General features: G+C 41.2%; 1 protein-coding gene across 1 annotated transcript; it reads left to right on the top strand.

Annotated features, from left to right (window-relative positions):
* The first annotated feature begins 3,657 nt into the window (after positions 1-3,657).
* LOC733245 (KL) lies at positions 3,658-11,579 on the top strand. Its single transcript, NM_001095616.1, is given in 6 exon segments — positions 3,658-3,715; positions 4,778-4,804; positions 5,648-5,914; positions 6,859-7,131; positions 8,069-8,341; positions 10,206-11,579. Coding segments are annotated over 6 exon segments (1,062 nt in total). The 5' UTR covers positions 3,658-3,681; the 3' UTR covers positions 10,394-11,579.
* Positions 11,580-21,554: the final 9,975 nt, after the last annotated feature.

The following is a 21,554-nucleotide window of genomic DNA, read 5'->3' as shown; positions in this document are numbered from 1 at the left end:
TTAGGAATGCAAAGAATCCAGGATTCAGCCTTTTTCAGCAGCATTTGGATTCTGCCGAATCCTTGAGCTTAGCCGAACAGAATCCGAATCCTAATTTGCGTATGCAAATTAGGGACGGGAAGGAAAATCACATGAGTTTACATCACAAAACAAGGAAGTAAAATATTTTTCCCTTTCCCTCCCCTAATTTGCATATGCAAATTAGGATTCGGGTTCGGTAATCGGCCAAATCTTTCACGAAGGATTCAGGGATTCGACCGAATCCCAAATAGTGGATTCGGTGCATCCCTACATTTAATAACACCTGGACTGCTTCATTAGCATGTTTATTAGCTTAATATCTGTAAAATGCAAATCCGCTCTGTGTTTTGCCATACTGTTAGTTTATAATATACAGTAGAACCCCCATTTTATGTTTTTCAGGGGACCCGAAAAAAAATGGTGTAAAATCCAGGAAAATGTAAAATCAGGGAAATCAGGGGATGTAAAATTGAGGGTTCACTGTTTATATTTTTTAGGACTGCAACAGATTCCCCTGTGTATTTCAAGCTTGCTAAATAAATTGTGTGTATTAATAGCCCACTGTCTATGCGTTTGATAATACAGTCGGCATCAGAAACCTGGTTTAGAGCGCCACTATGTGGCCTTATTTGTTCTTTATGTGCTGTAGGTCTCTATTTGTACAGATTATTATCAGTACCTGTAATATAACACTTTTAATTTCAATAATTAAAAGCATAACTACTAGTGACCCAATGCTCCTGGCAAAAAATCCTATTTTAAAAACTACTGAAAAAAAATCCCATCTGCTCACAATAGATATGGAGAATATTGATACTAGGTAAATACCACATATCAGATATAGGAATAGATAGTCAGTAGGGTCAGACTGAGGCATTTGGGTACCACCGACACTGCACTCAAGGGCCCTCCTTTCCTTAAAGTTACATTTAACGGTCCTGACAGGGGAGCAAGCTTGGGGTTCAGGCCGGGAAATTGGACAGGGAGTGGGATTGGGATCCAGGTGGGGGAGTGGGCTTTGGATCCAGGCCTGGAAACCCAGTGGGAGAAGCGAGCTTGGGCTGATGGGGCCCATGAAGGCTGGGGCCCACTGTTTTTTCCCGGAGTGTACTGGCCCAGTCCGACAGTGATAGTATTGTGCTGGACCTCATAGGGTACACCTGAGAACCTGACATCGAGGGCCAACTCTCAAAATAATTCAATTTGGTTAAATGTAATAGATGTCTGTGGTGGAAGTGAGAAAGGGCTGGGATTCACTGATAGGTCCTCTGATACTCTGACAGGCCAGTCCAACCCTGCAGATAGCAGTACCTCTTGTAGAGAGGTGACTGGAAACACTGTCAGTTCTAACTCATGACTAATTGGACACTGAGAAACATAGGAAAAGTTCTTTCACAAATCCTGAGAGTCAGGAGTGTTTTATTTGCCCCTGGTCTGTCTTCGACTAAGTGATGTATGTAGGCATACCTCCCAACTGTCCCGTTGTGAGCGGGACAGTCACGCTTTTGACACCTCAACCTGCAGTCCTGGATATGTACTAATATGTCCCAAGTTTCTCTTTGATCTGCTGCACTGAACAGCCAGAAAAAAAAAGACACAAAGTTTCTAACTTAATTGGCTGTTGGCAGAGAGCCCAGAATACATACTTAACATAGTTTTGTAACGGGATAAGATAAGAACTTACACAGCTTAAAGGGCAATTCACATTCATTGGCAAAACTGTAATAACACATAAAACCCACAGAAATGTGCTCAAACTTTCATAACCTGCCAAATTTTTGTAAAATGGGCATGGTAATTAGGGGGTGTGGTCACAAAAATAGGCGTGGTCAAAAATGTTTTTGTCCCTCTGTCTGTTTCCATGTTGGGAGGTATGTTAAGTATTGTGTTGAGTATTTAGTATCAATGCCATTCACATAAGATACTTGTGCCCATACTCACTTCTTGCACTTAGGGTTGCCACCCTGTCGGTATTTTACCGGCCTAACCGGTAAAACACCTGCCAAGGCCGGGGCCGGTATTACAAATTTACCGGCAATGTAGCTGCCGGTAAATCTGTAATACCCCTATCAAAAGCCATTGGCCTGCCCCCAATTTGCTGAAAACTCACCTTCTTTTCTAGCGCCTGACCAATCGCTTTCTTCCCGCCCCCACCATGGCCGGTGAAAATCTTTTTGAAAGGTGGCAACACTACTTGCACTGGAGAGTACTGGCAGGGAGGCCAATGCACCCACGGAGTATGTGGTGAGTCAAGTGCAGACACTAAACACTGTAATTACCACCAGCATGGATTTGGTAGCACTTCTAGGGTTCCATTAATGTGTTGCATCAAAAGATCCTTTTGACTTGTGCCAAGTGAATTGCATGCTAATGCCAATAATAACGCAGCACATTGGTGTGCTGGAAGGGATGCCATCTCCACTCTTCAAACGCTAGCTGCAAATTGCACCCCAATGCACAGAAATGCGCGTGGTAATTAGCGGATGTTGTGCTGTATAGGTCTGAGTTGAACACCTTCAGGTATTTCTGCAACTTTCCAACTTAAAGGGATACTGTCATGGAAAAACATGTTTTTTTCCAAAACACACCAGTTAATAGTGCTGCTCCAGCAGGATTCTGCACTGAAATCCATTTCTCAAAAGATCAAACATGTGACTTGTGCCTGCACGTTAGGATGGAATTAATTTCTGACAGGCTGTTATTTCTTCTACTTAATGTAACTGAATCAGTCTCAGTGGGACTTGGCTTTTACTATTAAATGCCGATTGTTCTGTTGTTAGGCTGCTGGGGGGGGAGGGGTGATATCACTCCAACTTGCAGTACAGCAGTAAAGAGTGATTGAAGTTTTTTAAAGCACAAGTCACATGTCTGGAGGCAGCTGGGAAATTGACAATATGTCTAGCCCCATGTTAGATTTCAAAATTGAATATAACAAAATCTTTTTGCTCTTTTGAGAAATGGATTTCAGTGCAGAATTCTGCTGGAACAGCACTATTAACTGATGTGTTTTGAAAAAAACATGTTTTCCCATGACAGTGTCCATTTAACTACATCCTGGACCCAAGGAGATCATTTTACTGGTATTGCTTTAACAGATTGCTTTGAAGGGTATAAGGAACCAAGACTTTCCTAAAGGTACCATTTAAATATTAAAGGAACAATAACACCAACATTTTTTTTTTTAAAGGAATGATGATATAATGTACTGTTTCCCTGCACTGGTAAAACTGGTGTGTTTGCTTCAGAAACACTACTATAGTTTATATAAATAAGATGCTGTGTAGCCATGGGGGCAGCCATTCAAGCACATGTTACACAGTAGATAACAGATAAGCTCTGAAGAATCCCATTGTTTACTACAGCACTTATCTTTTATCAGTTGTGTAACCTGAGCCTTTTCTTTTTTGAATGACTGCCCCCATGGCTACACAACAGCTTATTTATATAAACTATGGTAGTGTTTCTAAAGAAAACACACACGTTTTACCAGTGCAGGGCAACACTGAATTATATTTTCATTACTTTCATATTTTGGTGTTACTGTTCCTTTAAAAAGTTGTTTGTTAAAGGTTCCTTATTTTTAAAGGGTAAAGTTCCTCCCATTTCACTTCTCAGTTCGTAAGACAGATGATATAGCTGCTGACCCTACACCACAAGAAAATGCTCTTCTCTGTGATCTTACTCTATACAGCCTGTGAGTATAACCCTATTTTAAATAAATGTTGAATTTTTTTTTATTATATTGAGCCAAGGGTTTAGGCCTTGTGAGCCAAGGGGAAACTAAATGTATTCTTTCCCAGCCCTGTGTGACAATTATAAAGTAAGGGGGGACAATGAGCATAAAGTATGTTGTATAAAGGCATTGTATTCTGCTTGCTCCTACTGGCCCCTTTCTACATACACATAACTTATCTATCACTATTTGTTATCTGATGAAATAGATTCTGCAGATACAGGTAAGAATCGTGCAAAAGGAAACAAATCTCTATTTAGGGGTTTACTATTGCAAAGTACTGTATATAGCATATATTTGTATTTGGTAACACCATCCAATGAAAAAGAATATGATCTGCCCTGTATATATATATATATATTTACATGATTTTCTAGTAGATTTAAGGTATCAAGATCCAAATTACAGAAAGCCCCAAGTCCCAAGCATTCGGGATAATAGGGCCCATACCTGTGTATCTATCTATATAGATAAAAATGTTCTAGCACAACTGAACTGTAACTTTCTTAAAAAAGACGCTTTTAGTTACAAAGTTTGTACAAAGCATGCATAAGCTGACGCGCCCCGTGAAGGCAGTGTCCATGCGTCATGTGTATTATAATAAATAAAGTACCCCCAGTTGCAAAATATGAGGATATTAGAAGTTACCTCGGAGTTCCATGACCTGTATAAAAACACTCGGCCTTCGGCCTCGTATTTTTATATGGTCATGAAACTCCTCTGTAACTTATAATATCCTTATATTTTACAAGAGGGGGTACTTTATTCACTATATATCCCATCATTTGTTGTGTGCTGACAAAAGCAAATTCATTTGCAAGGAATCCCGTAATTACATAATACTTGGGTTGTCCCAGCCCTGTAAAGGAGCTTTGGGTCATGGTGCTACAACTCCATCTGTCTAATTTATTAAGCTGTCCATAAATATATATTCAGATAAATATTAGGATCCCTGGGCTGAATAAATAAAGTCCATGTTTTTTCACAAATATGAAGACATAAAAGCCTTTCTTACTTTTCTAGATACATTGCAGATCTTGGCTGTTGGCGGTAAGTTGCTCTACCCTATGATTTTATCTGGGGGATTTGAGAGAACAAGCAGAAAACAAGAAGTTGCAACATTGTCACAAGAAAAGGCATTAAATAAGGCTCAGTTGTTATATTTTTTAGATTCACACTTTGCAAGAAATATATGTCAACCCTGAAAACAGAATCAACAACTTCCTCATTATTAATATTATTTATAGTAGTTTCCCTCTTCTCAGATCATTTCCTTTTTTATACCCTGCATGAAAGGGGACATATACCCACTCGGATAACATATAATATAAAATCGAGAGCTTTGTATTCTGTCTTTCATGTAGTAAATGCCCCCACCTATGAGTGTGAAATCCACAGAGGTAATAGCATTTCCTAACCTTTTAATTTTGGGGAATGAAAATTAAGAATACCGTTGAGAATAACCTAGAAAAGGTAATAAAGAGTTAATGCTCCACAAAGGGGACAAGGGTCCATCCAAACCAGGACCCACCAGCGAATATCCTGATATCCCAGCTGCCCGGTCCAAAACTGTACAGCATATATTCTGTATTGGGAACAAAGTGTTTAAATTCAACACACCTTGAATGTACACAAGAACACTTAGTACTGTACTTGTGGATCTAGAATGGAACCATTATTGGATCCGAAGAGGCAATTGGGGAACATATTGCGTTGACCAACTGCTAATGTAATAATAAGTGATATCATTTGATTATAGCAGTTCAGTATTTACACATTTCAGATTTGATTACTGGAGGGATTTGCAATGTTCAGAAGAAAATAGGATTTATTGTTATAAATATACAGGTATATGATTTTGTGAGTTCCACAATAACATCCACCCTCATCCAGCAAACCGAGCTGACCCTCCTCTGATATCGGTTATTCCAAGCCCCCTCCTTCTTATCGGGAACAATGTGACCATCCGGTGCCAAGGAGCCGAGCAAGAGGACAAGTTCATTCTATATAAAAATGGAGCGCCACTGAGAGAGGGGACACCTGCGGGGGAAACAGCAGAATTTTACATTTGTAATGCACAAAGAAAAGATGCAGGAAATTACTTCTGCATGAGGAAAGTAGACCGCAGGTTTACCAATCATATAACAATCATAGTGAAAGGTAAGATTCGGCTTCAGTTATCATTGCAGTTATTAAAGGGGAACTCCGGCTTCCAAACCAGAATTTGATAAAGAGGCCCACATAACATAGAAATCCCTAATATACCCATCACAGTTACCTGTTTCTTCAAAAAGTATGAATAAATGCCATTTTCTATGCTGAAATCCAGCTGTTTAACAGTTCTTCTCTTTCTGCATCATTTGGAATCCTGGCAGGTAAGGAGGGACTAAACACTGATGTTACAAATTGTAACAACTTCTCCACAGCTTACAGACAGCATGCAGGAACTACATAACCCACGATGCATTGCACTCTGATGTTCTGTTCCTTATTGAAATCACGTGTGCAGGGAATTGTGGGGTTTGGAGGATGCAGACTAAGGACAGATGGCTGTTGATACAAAGTAACAGTAGTCAGCCAGCTCAGCAAAGTAGTCAGACAGATCAGCAGAAGAGTAGTGGGCTAGGCTTAGGGAACTGTTCCAAATCATTAAAAATCATAAAAAGTCTGCATATTTTTTAAATTGATATATGTTGCAACGTTGCTTTAAATTATGCTTACTTTTCAAAAAGCTCAAGTTATGTTTGTGTGGAGTTCCCCTTTAAAAAAAGATATATCACTATATTAGAGCAATTGCAATTTTGCACACTGCCTCCTGTTTTGGGATGGGAGTGGGTGTAACTGTCAACTCGTAAGATGTGAGCACAATTGTGATCTTTGCACAAGGAGAACTGAATTGTTGGTCCTATCCACTTCTGGAAAAATCTTATGTAAGAGAATTTACATTATCTAATATTTATACAAAGTGAACATATTGCCCCCTCCTCCCCATCAAATGTAATCAAACTCAGTTTAGCCACTAAAATTCTGCCTGTCGAATTGTAAATTGTTGTTATTATTATTATAGGACGATTGTGACATTTCAATTTGTTCTCACCCACAAGGAGAAGATGACATTGTGCAGATATTGGCTTTGCCCAGTACCAGCGTCTCTGCGGGAGGCAACCTCACCATCCAGTGCCAAACAGCAAAGCAAGGAGATACCTTTGTTTTATATAAAGATGTTGATGTTGTAACAGAGCAGGAACCTGCAGGAGAAATAGCCCAATTCCACATATACCCTGTACAACCAAAGGATAAAGGAATGTACTACTGCCTGAGAAAATCCAGCCAATCAAAAGTCCAGATTAGCAGTCGAATAGAAGTTATTATAGAAGGTAAGATAACGGCTTATGATGGTTTTGAAGCATGCAATACTTCAAAGCCTGTCAAAAGACACATCCAACCAGTGGGGATTCTGGACCCCACATCTCAACCCTCTCACCACCCTATGCTTACCTTTTTTGGGGGGGGAGGGCATTGCGTTCTCTGCACTAGAAAATCACGATTTCTATCTTAAAACCCAAAATATTGGCTTTTTAAGTTAACAGGAACAGCTTAATTGTTACCTAGCTGTTAAATTATCTAGAACAGTGATCCCCAACCAGTGGCTTGTGAGGAACATGTTGCTCCCCAACCTCTTGGATGTTGGCCTCAAAGCAGGTGCTTATTTTTTTAATTCCAGACTTGGAGGCAAGTTTTGGTTGCATAAATACCAGGTGCACTACCCAACAGAGTCTCCTGTAGGCTGCCAGTCCACATGGAGCTTCTAAACAGCCAATCACAACCCTTATTTGTCACCCCCTGGGAACTTTTTTCATGCAGGTGTTGCTCTCAAACGCTTTTTTACATATGAAAAAGGTTGTGGACCCCTGATCTAGGCAGAGAAAGAGAAGCCATAAGAAGCTGTATTGTGTTTGACCAAGGTGGGGGGGAAATTCAGAACTGCAGGGTAGGGTCCTGTTATCAGCATTATTGTTTGTGTACCAGTAGGACAGTGGTGTTCTGTGCAATAGTAATGAAACCCCTCTTCAACCTGTTCTGAGCAGAAGACAGGTAAGTGCAGGGGGGGGATATTTGACCATTGGGGTAGCAGTAGCCCTGATCCACCCCAGAAAACATCCAATGTATGTAATATTTATACAAAGTGATCATATTGCCCCCCCATCAAAATCAATCCCAACATTAAAATTCTCTGTCTCTCTGACACTACTACTACATTGTTGTTATTATTGTAGGACACACTGTGACAATTGTTTTGTTCTCACCCACAAGGAGAAGATGACATTGTGCAGATATCGGCTTTGCCCAGTACCAACGTCTCTGCAGGAGGCAACCTCACCATCCAGTGCCAAACAGCAAAGCAAGGAGATACCTTTGTTTTATATAAAGATGATGATGTTGTATCAGAGCAGGAACCTGCAGGAGAAATAGCCCAATTCAATATGTACCCTGTACAGCCAAAGGATACAGGAATGTACTTCTGCCTGAGAAAATCCAGCCAATCAGACATCAAGGTTAGCAATGAAGTAGAAATCACCATAGAAGGTAAGCTAATGTTCCTTTATGTGTTTTTTATTCAACTACTTTCTAATTAAAGGCATGTAGTGGATGTCTATTAACATCTGGGTCATTTTGTTGTATGGGCTCCATGATTTGTGATGGCTGCCCTGCGATTTATGAGAAAAAAAGACATCCAAAGAATAAAGTTTTAAAACCGATTGCTTCTTTCCAACAAGCCAATAAGAATTTGAATGCGTAGTTGGGTAAGAATAGTCCCCAGCTAAAAAAATGCAACGGAGGGTCCTTCTATCTATATGGGATCACCAAGGTGGAGTCAGACTGATATATATCGGTTGCCAAAGATTCTCATGAACTTGGCACTTTATAACAATGCAGAACCCCAACAACTGATTAAGTCACAAATAAAGGCGAATTAATGTAAAATTGAAAACTGTAATATAAGTTTCCTCTTGTGGAAATGAGAAACTTTCTAAATATAATCAGATAAAAATGCTGTAACGATTCTGAAATAATCAAGTTAATCTTCACTTCCCCCTCTCAGCATCTGTCTCTCTACATGCAGGCTCTTAGACACCTTTACACATTACAGACAGGCACATCCCTAGTAATATGGACACCTCAGTGGGTCCTTATGGGGACCTTGTGCTTATGTAACCCCTGCAGTTCACACAGTGTACACTAGTGGCACTGTGCCAGAGTATAAAAGGTTTAGGAACCATGTGCTCTTGGTCCATTGCTTTAGCCCAACCAAGCAGGCTGGAAGGGAATGGGTAGTGTCGACCCTAGGCGCCTTGGCCCTAGTAATTAGACAGCTATACTCGTTTTATAGATCGCTCTAGGAGTGATAGAGAGGTTATTTAGTTGAGCAGCTCAAGGCTCCGCCAAGGAGATTAGAGGGATTAAGATCCCAGGGTATTACTGACCCGGAGTAAGGAACCAAGTGTTGAGATAGGGATGTCAGGAGTTCCCCTAGTCTGCCACTGGAAGATATCCTGAAAACTGGGCAATACCCATCACATGCTGTCAACTTACTCTCTACTGTATATTCCCTAGCCTGTGGGGATTCGGCCTATACGTGCTATGAGTATATGCTTCCTTTATGCTTCTGTGTATGTTCTATACTCCATTGTGGATCAATGTGCTGAATGATCTATGTGCTAATGTTCAATAAATACAGTTATTTGTTCAACCGTTAAAGAACTACTGGCGCCCATCATTGTGCTATCGCACCCAGTTACAGTTACACTACACCCTTGCCTCCACCGCATTGCGAGGGCTTACCCCTGAGAAAGAGAGCTCATCTGTGGTCTCAGCCCACAAAGGAAAGTAGGTAAAACTGCCCTAGCACAAGTCAGTTTACTATAGCGCTATATATATATATATATATATATATATATATATATCTATCTATATCTATATATATATATATGACCTAACTGTCTTATTCCCTACACCCCATTTAACATGTGAAAATGGTGATGAAACAGTAAATGATAACAGAGCTCATTCAAATAACTCATTCTAATAACAAAATAACTAGCTTTTGCACAAATTTTGCATGTAGAGAGACATGATGTTTGGTGATTTTAATAGGGTGAGCTCTAATACATCTTCTAGGCAAAAGGAGCCCCCCTATATATATATAAGATAGATATTCTAACTGTCAATGAATATATGACAGCCAACTGCTGCATGAAGACAGAATGAAGAGAAACAGATGCTGAGAGAGGAATAGTGAAGATAAACTTATCAGAAATTATTTCAGAAACAGTACTGAATTTTTAATTGATTGTATTTAGAGTTTGTTATTTCCGTATGATGAAGCTTATAATAAATTTTCATTTTTCTCAATAGTTTAATTTTAATGATGGAAGGTTTTCCTCTCTAGGTGCAGGTGATGAGGTTTCCAGACCAAATGCAGATTATACTATAACAAATTCAGTACAACTGGGACTGGCAGGACTTCTCCTTTTAATCACCATTTTCCTTGTTATTGAGAACTGCCGAACCAAGAAGAACCAACTACAACAGCAACGAGACTATCACAATTATAATCTGTATTCTGTTCAGTGTTAGGCCTTTCTGCAATTCCATAGAAATGCATTTGGCAAAAAAACAGAAAGCAAATCCAAGGACCAAACTGTAAAGTGGTTAATTTTATTATGATGTATACAATGGTATTCTGAGCAGCTTTGTGGTTTCTACATTTGGATCCTAGCAACCAGGCATTTGCTTGAACGACAAGATAAAGGATGGAGAATGTAAAAAAAACTGAGCAAAGCAAACATAATCACTGAAAACCACAAAAAATGTGACACAGGATAGCTGGTGCAGATATACCCACAATATAAAAACATATTGATATAACTGTATATAGTGTACATGGAAGCGCCAGATTGTTATAGCTGTTACATGACATGAAACCATTAATACAGTGAATTCAATTCCAACACTTTAGCAAGCACTTGGCAGACACTGCAACGTTGCAACAATCACAGCTACAAATTATTGAATGTGACGGCGCATTTATAGGCAATTAACCATAATGATTTCCCACAGATCATTTAGAATGAAACTGATGTAATTTCTAAGCATTGCGTATGATTAATGTGCCATCTAGAGGTCCAGTAACATACTGCATTGTTTCGTATCGCACATGTCCACCATAGGGCGCGTTTATCCGAAAACCTGATGCTATTTGCCTTACCCAGCAGAAATCTCTTGCGATGCGTAATAAGAACATGTGAATCACTCACTCAAGAAAATTGGAAAAATAGATATTCTAGCTAGGTATTAACCATGCATTGACATAAATAAGAGACTGGAATATGAATAGAAAGATGGATAGAAAAATAGGTCATAAAAAGTAGCAATTACAACAAATTTGTATCTTACAGAGCATTTGTTTTTTTAGATGGGGGTCAGTGACCTCCATTTGAAAGCTGGAAAGAATCAGAAGAAGTTAAATAATTAAAAAAACTATAAATAAAAAGAAATGATGAAGACCAATTGAAAAGTTGCTTAGAATTGGCCATTCTACAACATACTAAAATTTAAAGGTGAACCACCGCTTTAGCGAAACTCAGGGATTCTGCTGAGCAGGACCAAAGAAAAGAAATGTAGCAACTAAATGTATCGATTTAGAACAGTTTACAGAGTCGATGACCCCCTTCCCAGAGCGCTTTAGAAAGAACTAAGGTGAAAAACTGAATTTTACAATATTTGCAATATTAGTAAAATGATTACAAATAAAAACTAAGTGAAAAAAAGTCTTTATTTCTGGTGAACTGTCGGAAACCAACTGAAATGAAAAAAATGTTGGAAGGTGAACAACCCTTTTAATATTTTACTAGACATTAAGCCCGTTAAATTAACGGGCGCTAGAACATATGTCGTCACATACCTCCCAACATTTCAGAATGGGTAACATTAGTAGGCAGGGCCCCCTTTGTAGCACTGGTGGCCAGGGGGTTAATGCTAGTGCCCAGGGGGGTTAACATTGGTGGCCAGGGGGGTGTTAACATTGGTGGCCAGGGGGTTTTAACATTGGTGGCCGGGGGGGTTAACATTGGTGGCCAGGGGGGTTAACATTGGTGGCCAGGGGGCTTAATATTGGTGGCCAGGGGGTGTTAACATTGGTGGCCAGGGGGGTTAACATTGGTGGCCAGGGGGGGGTTAACATTGGTGGCCAGGGGGGTGTTAACATTGGTGGCCAGGGGGTGTTAACATTGGTGGCCAGGGGGGTTAACATTGGTGGCCAGGGGGCATTGGTGGCCAGGGAGCGTTAACATTGGTGGCCAGGGGGGGTTAACATTGGTGGCCAGGGGGTGTTAACATTGGTGGCCAGGGGGGTTAACATTGGTGGCCAGGGGGTGTTAACATTGGTGGCCAGGGTGGGTTAACATTGGTGGCCAGGGGGGTTAACATTGGTGCCAGGGGGCATTGGTGGCCAGGGGGGTTAACATTGGTGGCCAGGGGGGTTAACATTGGTGGCCAGGGGGTGTTAACATTGGTGGCCAGGGGGGTTAACATTGGTGGCCGGGGGGGTTAACATTGGTGGCCAGGGGGCATTGGTGGCCAGGGGGGTTAACATTGGTGGCCAGGGGGGTTAACATTGGTGGCCAGGGGGTGTTAACATTGGTGGCCAAGGGGGGTTAACATTGGTGGCCAGGGGGGGTTAACATTGGTGGCCAGGGGGGGTTAACATTGGTGGAACTTGTTGGAACATTGGTGGAACATTGGTGGAACTTGTCCGTGGACTCCCCGGGTCACACATCCCACAGCTGGAGCTGCTCCTGTCACATGGTGCCGAAAAATCGCTAGCGCAGGCTTCGCGAGCGTTCGCCGCACTTCGCCAGGCGAATTTACCCTCTGGTCGGCGTCTATCTACTTCGCCAGTGTAAATTCGCCAGAGACGCTAGCGTAAATTCACCAGAGACGGTCCGTGGGGCACATGCGCAGTAGCGCAATTCCACGGACGCAGGGACTGGACGCAGAGACACTTGGACTTTATTATATAGGATTAACACACGTACCCTAGAAGTGCATCACACTGTGCCACCAAAACTATACACTATAGCCACACAATGCATGATCACAGAGCACCCCTCAGTGAAACTGTATCCCCCCAAAGTGCAATGATGTGCAGCCTTTTATCTAAATTTTTTACAGTATAATCTAACAATTAACAATGCTTTGGGCATCTCTTTTAGCAAAAGCTTTATAGCACGTTAAACATCTGGCCTGCAGATGTCATTATACCCTTGTTCTTTGGCTATGCTTTTCTCCTAGAAGCTGCAAATCAGTGGAATAACTTGTAGCATCGCCCCCCCCCCCACACCAAAAAATCTATTGAGGGACCCAACCCAAACAGTCCTCTTCCCTTGGTCCCCCTCCCGACCTGCTCACACAGTAAACTCTCGAGCTGGCACTTTAAAAGAAGAACTAAAGCTTAACTATAGAAGTAGCTAGAAATGTTGTACATTATATTTTGTGCTTCTGTACCAGCCCAACGCAACCACAGCCCTTTAGCAGTAAAGATCTGTGTCTCCAAAGATGCCCCAGTAGCTCCCCATCTTCTTTTCTGCTGATTCACTGCACATGCTCTGTGCTGCTGTCACTTACTGAGCTCAGGGAACAACTCACAATATACAGTACACATAGAATAGAAATATCACAATATAAGGCTGATTAGTAATTAATACAGATAATTACTACATGGCAGCACAGAAACCAGTGCAATTAGCATCAGAATTTAATAATCAGCCCTGTAGCATCAGCTTATTATTTCAGACCAACCTCTTTTTCTGCTGGATAATTAGTGACGACCCCTAAGCTTAACTTCTCAACAGCTGGACAGGCCCAGATTTGTGGAAAGGCCACCTAGGGCGGAAGGATTTTAGGGGGTGGCATGCTGCCCAACCACACCCACATTGGTTCAAAAACACTGGGGTGCGCTGGAGATACAATCATTTTTTTAATTTCCTGTGTGCCAATCCTCATTGCTCCTGTCTCCCTGGTAGGGACAGGGGCGATGAATGGTAGTGGGCTTAGGGGCGCCCACTATGTAAATCCGGCCGTGGTCCTGGATCATTGCTGCTATTGACAAGCTGAAACTTTAGGCTGGTGCAAAAAGTTCAGTATATAAAATATGGCATTTCTAGCCATATTAATTGTTAGGGTTTAGTTCTCCTTTAAAGGTAAATGATGCAGCAGACCCCCACTGTTTCCCGGGCCCCTCTGCGGCCACAGGGTCTGCTGTATAGGTATTTACTCCAGTGCTGCTAAAAGACATATTTCTTCTTTACTGCTTCTTACTGTCTACAAAATCAAACTAAAGATATTAATGTGAGTATTCAGTTTGTATTTAGGCTGATGGCACACATACTAATCTGCAGTTAGCAAAACACCTTAGTGATATTAAAAAAAAGAAACAAATTGACCTTTACTTGTTGATGAGTAGGTACATGTATTTTTTACTGTCTAATGCAGTTATGGTTGTCAGGATTCTGGGAGTGTAAAGAGTTAGACCTTCAGATGTGATTCTGTAATGACACATGGGGAGCTTTGCGTCCTGCACCGGACAATACATTGCTATTGGGAAATGCAAGAATTGCTGCGGATAAAACATGAATCATCAGGAAATTGGTGGGATTTATTTTTCTAGCCACAGTCTCACTTTGAAACTCAATTAACAAAGTATAATTCTGCTTTTCAAGCATTGCGGCAGCTAGAGCTGATGTAATGTGATTGATGAATGCCAGTAACTGTAGCGTCCTGGAACACCCAAATTATCTCTTGATGGATGGAAGAACTATGATTTAGTGATACTATACAGGAAAAACTTGTAGTAAATGACTGTGATGCAGGACACTACAAGCTTCTGATCACGCAGCCTCTTTGAGAAACCAAAGGTCCAAATATTTTTTTCAAAAATGTTCTAAAGCCTTCAGCCTGCCGATAGCTCCTAGATGCAAAATTCGGAGCTAAGGGGGAGAATTCAATCCAATCAGCACCGCACAAGGGAGAAGTGAAGCACTTGATATAATTCCAGTGCATAACTTCCATCCCGATTAAAGTCATCCTATTGGGAGAGGGTCCCATATGGCTAAGGACCTCGAAAAGTAAATATACAGTACTTGAATGGTTGAATGGATTGAATGGTGTAGACCAAAATAAATTATTTAAATATATGAGAAGCAAGAAAGTGCAGACCAAGAGGATGTTTCTAAAATAAAATAGGAAATATTTTATTTAATCAGAGTACTTACATTGTAGAAGTACAGAAGGCTTAGCACAAACTGTCAGTGGTTCACACATCATGGACTTTAAGAATTTGGAGTACTTTGTTCAGTATTATCTAAGCTGTTATTTCTAATCTTCCCAGACACCTTCTCATCTAAAATGGCACTGAAGGGTAGGAGGGAAGCTGCAGTAACTCTGGAATCTTGAGATCTGTAAGTGGGAAGCTTATTTGCTAGAAAGTAGTTGTCATGGTACATCCTCTAGGGGATCCCCAACCGTTTTTTTTTCCAGTGAGCAACATTCAGATTATTGATGTGCGGGTCAGGGAAACGACCCTAACCCGCCCTGCAAATATCCGCGCCCGCCTGCACCCGCTTCCGGGGGTCCTTTTATATACCCGCGCTACCCCACCCGGCTGCCAACGTCACAAAAGGGGTGGGGCAAGCAGACGTGACACTATCAAACCAGAACCCGGAAGTCGGATGCCGGCATTTCAAGGTGGCGGGTGGGGGTGCAAGAGAAGAGCTCGCCCGCCACCCGCGAGGTCGACCCGAACCCACCCGACCCGTGGGTCCCGCGGGTATAGGGTCAGCCCACACATCACTAATTCAGATGTAAAAAGAGTTGGAGAGCAACACAATCATGAAAAATGTGCCAACTAAGGGTTGTGATTGGCTATTTGGTAGCCCCTATGTAAACTGGTAGCCTACAGGAGACCCTGTTTGGCAGTACACCTGTTTTTTATGCAACCAAAACTTGTCTCCAAACCTGGAATTTAAAAATAAGAATCTGCTTTTAGGCCACTGGGGTTGGCAAGCAACATGTGCCCACTGACCCACTCTGAGCTCAAGCCATAGAAATACCACAGGGATAGAGAAGCTCAGTTTGAAGGTCAGTAAGAAGGAGATTTGGAGAGAACGACTAGAATGACAAAATACTCAAGAACATTCAACTTGAAGGTTAATTTTAGTGAGATCTGGGTTGAACACATGCTTGCTATGCTAAGTATTCCATAAAATATGACTAGTGATGGGCGAATTTGTCCCGTTTTGCCTAAAAATTTGCGAATTTGCTGTGAAATTCGTGAAACGGCGAAAAATTTGCAAAATGCATTGATGTCAATGATTTTTATACGCGCGCCTATTTTGTCCAAATGCATTAAAGTCAATGGGCGTCCAAACAACTTTGACGCACAACAATTTTTATGCACGCGACTATTCTGCCGCGCCCCCAATTTTGATTGAAGCAGCAGATTTTTCGCAGGTGAATCTTCAGGGTTTCACAAATGTATTTGCGCGGAAATTCACGCCTTCTTCTCCCATCATTAACAATTACTTAAATATCTATAACTTTGTAATGAGATAATGGGGCCCTAACTAAAATGTTGGTCAGCTTCAACCACAAGTCCAAGAACCAAAGCCTTGAACGGAAGCAACAGGACAATTTGTTAGAACTCGTGTCTTAATTCTTTCTTTATGCCACCAATAAAATGCCACACCTATTAATATTAAAGTCTCAAATCATGGGAAACATTAAAAAAAATAGCTCTGGGTAGTATGACTGAATATGTATACACAAAGCAGAAAGCATGAGATCTGGGAAAAGCCTTGGGCTTAAACAGTAAAAGAAGAATTGTTTCCAGCTTTGTAACTGCCAACCAATTCATTTGGATCAGAGAAGGGTCAGTTAGAATAATTAATAGGTTTGAAGTAACAGAAGGTGCTACTGATACTAGGGGTCACTGGCTTAATAAGCATCAAGTTTATTGACAGGCTTTGCCAAATTAATTATCAGCATTCCAATCAGTGTTACTCACAATGTTTGATGCAATTTTTGTCATGTGTCAGTAACACAAAAATGTAAGGTCAGTAAAAATGACTTTGTGGTGACACCACAATGAGAAATTTGCAACATGAGCAATTGGTGTGGGGACTGTGCAGAGATGGGAACAACAATTAGTTTCTAATTTTAAAAACTTTCACATAGTAAATGGAAGTTAATGGTCAAATGTGCAATGCTGGTAGAAGGAAACATGGTCACTAATCTTTTCGTCCGGCGGAGATCGGTCGTTTGGTCGATCGGACAGGTTCGAAAATTTCTGTCGGCTGCCGATAATATCTCTGCGTGTATTGCCGATCATACGATTTTCAGTGGGAGACTGTCACTAGCTTTGGTTGGACATAGATATCGTACGATTGCTGTCAGGGGCAGAACATTGCTGATCTGTTCTTTTACTAATCTGACTGGTAAGACTTTGATCTGAATGGTTAGTGGCGGGTCCGGAGATGGGAAAGTCCGATCGTACGATGATTCGTACGATCGGATCTTTGCATCTATGGCCAGCTTAAGCCTTGCACATGCAACTATTGTCTCATCATGACTACAAGCTTCCTGTGCCCTTCTTACTTCTATTAAAGGGATCCTGTCATCAGAAAACATGTTTTTTTTCAAAATGCATCAGTTAATAGTGCTACTCCAGCAGAATTCTGCACTGAAATCCATTTCTCAAAAGAGCAAACAGATTTTTTTATATTCGATTTTGAAATTTAACTTGAAATTGACAAAATGTCTAGCCCCATGTCAGATTTCAAAATTGAATATAAAAAAATCTGTTTGCTCTTTTGAGAAATGGATTTCAGTGCAGAATTCTGCTGGAGCAGCACTATTAACTGATTCATTTTGAAAAATATTTTTTTTCCCATGACAGTATCACTTTAAGGGGACAACAATACAATAGGAGGGCTGTGGGAAGCGAAGTTCGGAATGTGGCTCTGACGGAAATCCTCTTTTGCCGCATGCAGAGTATGTTCCTGAGTCAGTTATTTTATTAGCTTTTGTTTGTGCTGGAGTTGGTTATTCGAGTTAGAGCTAAAACACTAGGAAAGAAAGCCCCCCCTAAAAGACATATTTGTCCTACCAGTCAATCAAAGTCTGACCCAGACCTCAGCATGAAAAGAGCATTGTGAGACAGGTAGCTGAGAGCCCTCCCTTAAGCTGGCCATAGACGCAAAGATCCGATCAAACGAATCGAGGATTTGTACGATTTTCGGACAGTGTGCGGAGAGTCCCGACACTTTTTCTTCCGGCGGAGATCGGTCGTTTGGTCAATCGGACAGGTTAAAAGATTTCTGTCGGCTGCGGGTAATATCTCTGCGTGTATTGACGATCTAGCTGTCACCAGCTTTGGTCGGACTTAACTTTCGTACGATTGATGTCAGAACATCGGCTGATCTGTTCTTTAACTACTTTATTTGATCGGAACAGTGGCAGTGGGAGATGGGAAAGTCCGATCGTTTGAGGATTCGTAAGTCTTTACGTCTATGGCCAGCTTTACTTCATAACAATGTCACAGATATGGTAAGATATTGGTGTATCAGTTGCTCAAACATGGCTCAAAATATTTGGACAACAATTATCTTTTTTACCATTTATCTCATCCCAATTAAACTGGCCTTTCAGGTGTTACTAGAAGAGCAAAAAAAAGATACTCTCCACAATCGGCCTGATCCCCTTCCCACTGCTACAAGCGCTCCTCATTTGGGAACCTCAGCCTTAAAGGAGAAACAAACCCTTAATAAAAAAAACCTGTCACGGTCGGCACCCAACACCAGAACAAATGGCAAGCACCCTGGTCTCGGCTCGTGCTTCACCTGTAGTGTGACCGCCCTTGGCCTCAGCTATTTGGATGCCACCAGGACTTAAACGAGAGGTGCAAGGCGAGAGGTTCTGGATAAGCAGAGGGGCACGACTGTTAGCAAAGTCTTTGGGCTGAAGGTCATGGTACAAGGTGTTAGACGGGAACGTAGTCGGAACTGGCCGGGTCGAGGCAGGCAGAAAGTGAGCATAAACAAATCAGGCCGGGTCTGGGCAGGCAGCTTTCAAAGTGAGGTCAGGCAGGCAAGGTGGTCCAAACCGGGAGATCAATCAGAGGGATACGGCAGAAGAGGTAGTCGAAATTCAGGCAATGCATAAGGATACAGAGGTCAGAATTGTCAGGAACAGGCAAGGGTCACAACAGTTAGTCAGAATCAAGTTCAGAATCAGAATAGCAAACAGCTAAAGGCACCAGGAACAACCTATAACGAGCAATGAGAATCTGTACAATGGGCCTCTGTATAATTTTCGCACCATTGTCATCTCGCCAGCGCGCATGCGGCAATTTCTACAGCAGAGGCGTGCCGTGCGCGCCCTAACAGTTCGGTGCAGGAGGAAGAGGACGCGGCGGGCGTCCCTGCCGTCCCCCCACTAGACCACCAGGGTAAGCCCTCACAAAACCGTACCCTACATAGATCCCCCCCAGGCTAGATGCCGTCTGGGCAAGTGCCCCTAACTCTTTACTTACCCCTCCGTGCAGATTCTGCCGTCTTCTTCTCTTCGGTAATCTTCAGAATGAGACCGTCGATTCGGCAATTTTCGTGAGTTTCGGCACATGCCGAAACAGAAAATTGTTCCATCTGCGCATGCGCAGATACACCAGTCTCATTCCAAAGATTATCGAAGAGAATAGGATGGGCAAATAGGATACTGCATGATTGAAATCCTCACACTACAGCCCATCCCTGGCCTCTTTTAAGGGTTTAAAGGTTAACTTAACCCAAACTTTTTAAGACACACACATTTGATCTGTCACAAATGGTGATTTGATTATTTTAAAACATACTACACTATATGAACTTTATATTTTGTTGTTTACTCCCCCACTAGCCATGCAGCTCTGGCCATTTCATTGGATATTTTGTATTGGTACTTGAAGAGATTGTATATGGACCGGCAGGAGGAGAAAGACTGAAGGTTTAGCAATCTAATCATTTTCTGTTTGTGCCTGTTTCAGTGACTTTGTTTCTCTTTTCTACCTTTTATTACTACGACACACTAATGTCCACTAGGGTTTTGTATTTTGATGATATAAAGAAAGTAGTAACTCTCATCAAAGGGGGAGTAAAGTCTAAAATAGAATAATGCTTGAAATGCTGCATTTTGTATACTAAACATAAACATGAACTTACTGCACCACAAGCCTAATCAAACAAATGATTTATGCTTTCAAAGTTGACCACAGGGAGTCACCATCTTGTAACTTTTTTAAACATCTTTGCAAGACCAAGACTGTGCACATGCTCAGTGTGGTTTGGGCTGCTTAGGGATCGTCATAAATTATCAAAACAGAGAAACAAACAAAGCTGCTTGAGTTCTGCATGGCGGGGAAGTAAGGTATGGGCTCCCCCTGCTGTTCATAAGTATGATTGTTTCCCTGCAGAGCAGTTAGGGACCATCTGACAATTCCTATCCACAGCAGTAAATGAAGGGAGAATTTTACTGCATACAGTCAGGTTTCTTATAAAAACGGTACACATTTTTTAATTAAAGTATATTGGAGATAGGTTTCTTTTTCATTAAAGAAAGTAAAAATGGGATTTTATTTTTTTGCCTTTACATGCCCTTTAAAGCCTTTTCCTTCATACTGGTCATTACAAACTTAGCAGGTACCCTATCAAAAGCCTTACATTTCTATTTTCTATTCTCCCTGTACACCAATCTTCCTCTGTTTCTCATCGTTACTTACTGTGTCATCAGCATAATGAACTCTGTTATTTATTATGCCTAAAGCCACAGGCAGCAAAGGATCAGATCATCATTCAAATTCTATTCCCATTGTTGACATAGGAGGAAGAAGGAGCCGCTAAAGCATTATCCTTTCCTCCCACAGGAGGATGACTATTCAAGCGCCAGACGGTTGGTGTTAAAAGAGTAGGTAGAAAGTAAATATTGTTATAGTTTCTTATTTTCCAAAACTATTACAAAAACACCTTTTCAGCCTATTGGTCAAATTAGTTGACATCGAGAAGTGTAGACGCAACAGATGGAAATATCATTTTGTCTTTTATTAAACTTTCGTTGAAACAGGATTTTCCCAAATTATTTTCTGCAATTTTGCACGGATTTATTAAGAATTCTTAAAAAGCTAATCTTTTATTTTTTTTTAAGCTTTATTTTATTTATTTAACTTTTTTGACAGTAGAAGAAAGGAAGACGAGCAATAGAACATGAAGTCCCAAGAGACTCAATCTAGCAAGTCAATACTGCACGTTTCAAATAAAACAATTGCACAGTAATTGCAGGTTTGTTATTGACATCCATGCACCCCAGACCGAATCAATTTTTTTGAGGCATCCTTAAGCTACATGGCTTAGCTTTTGTCTGGGTAGGGTATTGTTAACCAGCTTTTTCCAAAACTCTATGGAGAGTATCGTGGTCAGTTTCCAATGTAAGTGAATCCCTTTCTCAGCGTAATACAAAAGTTGCAAATAATATAGTTCAGCATGTGGGGCGAGTGTGACATCTGTTACCACACCAAGGAGGCAGAGAAGAGGAAAACAGATATTGGGAAAATTGAGACGATCCGCCAGGTATTTTAATACTCATCTCCCCCAAAATTTCTGGCAGGTCCAAAATACATGAAAATAAGACCCAATGGCATTCTAGCATTTGAGGC

This window comes from Xenopus laevis, chromosome 7L, assembly GCF_017654675.1.
Source record: "Xenopus laevis strain J_2021 chromosome 7L, Xenopus_laevis_v10.1, whole genome shotgun sequence".
NCBI classification, from domain to species: Eukaryota; Metazoa; Chordata; class Amphibia; order Anura; family Pipidae; genus Xenopus; species Xenopus laevis.
Note: the sequence above shows the minus strand (reverse complement) of the source record. Positions and strands in the feature narration are given on the sequence as shown.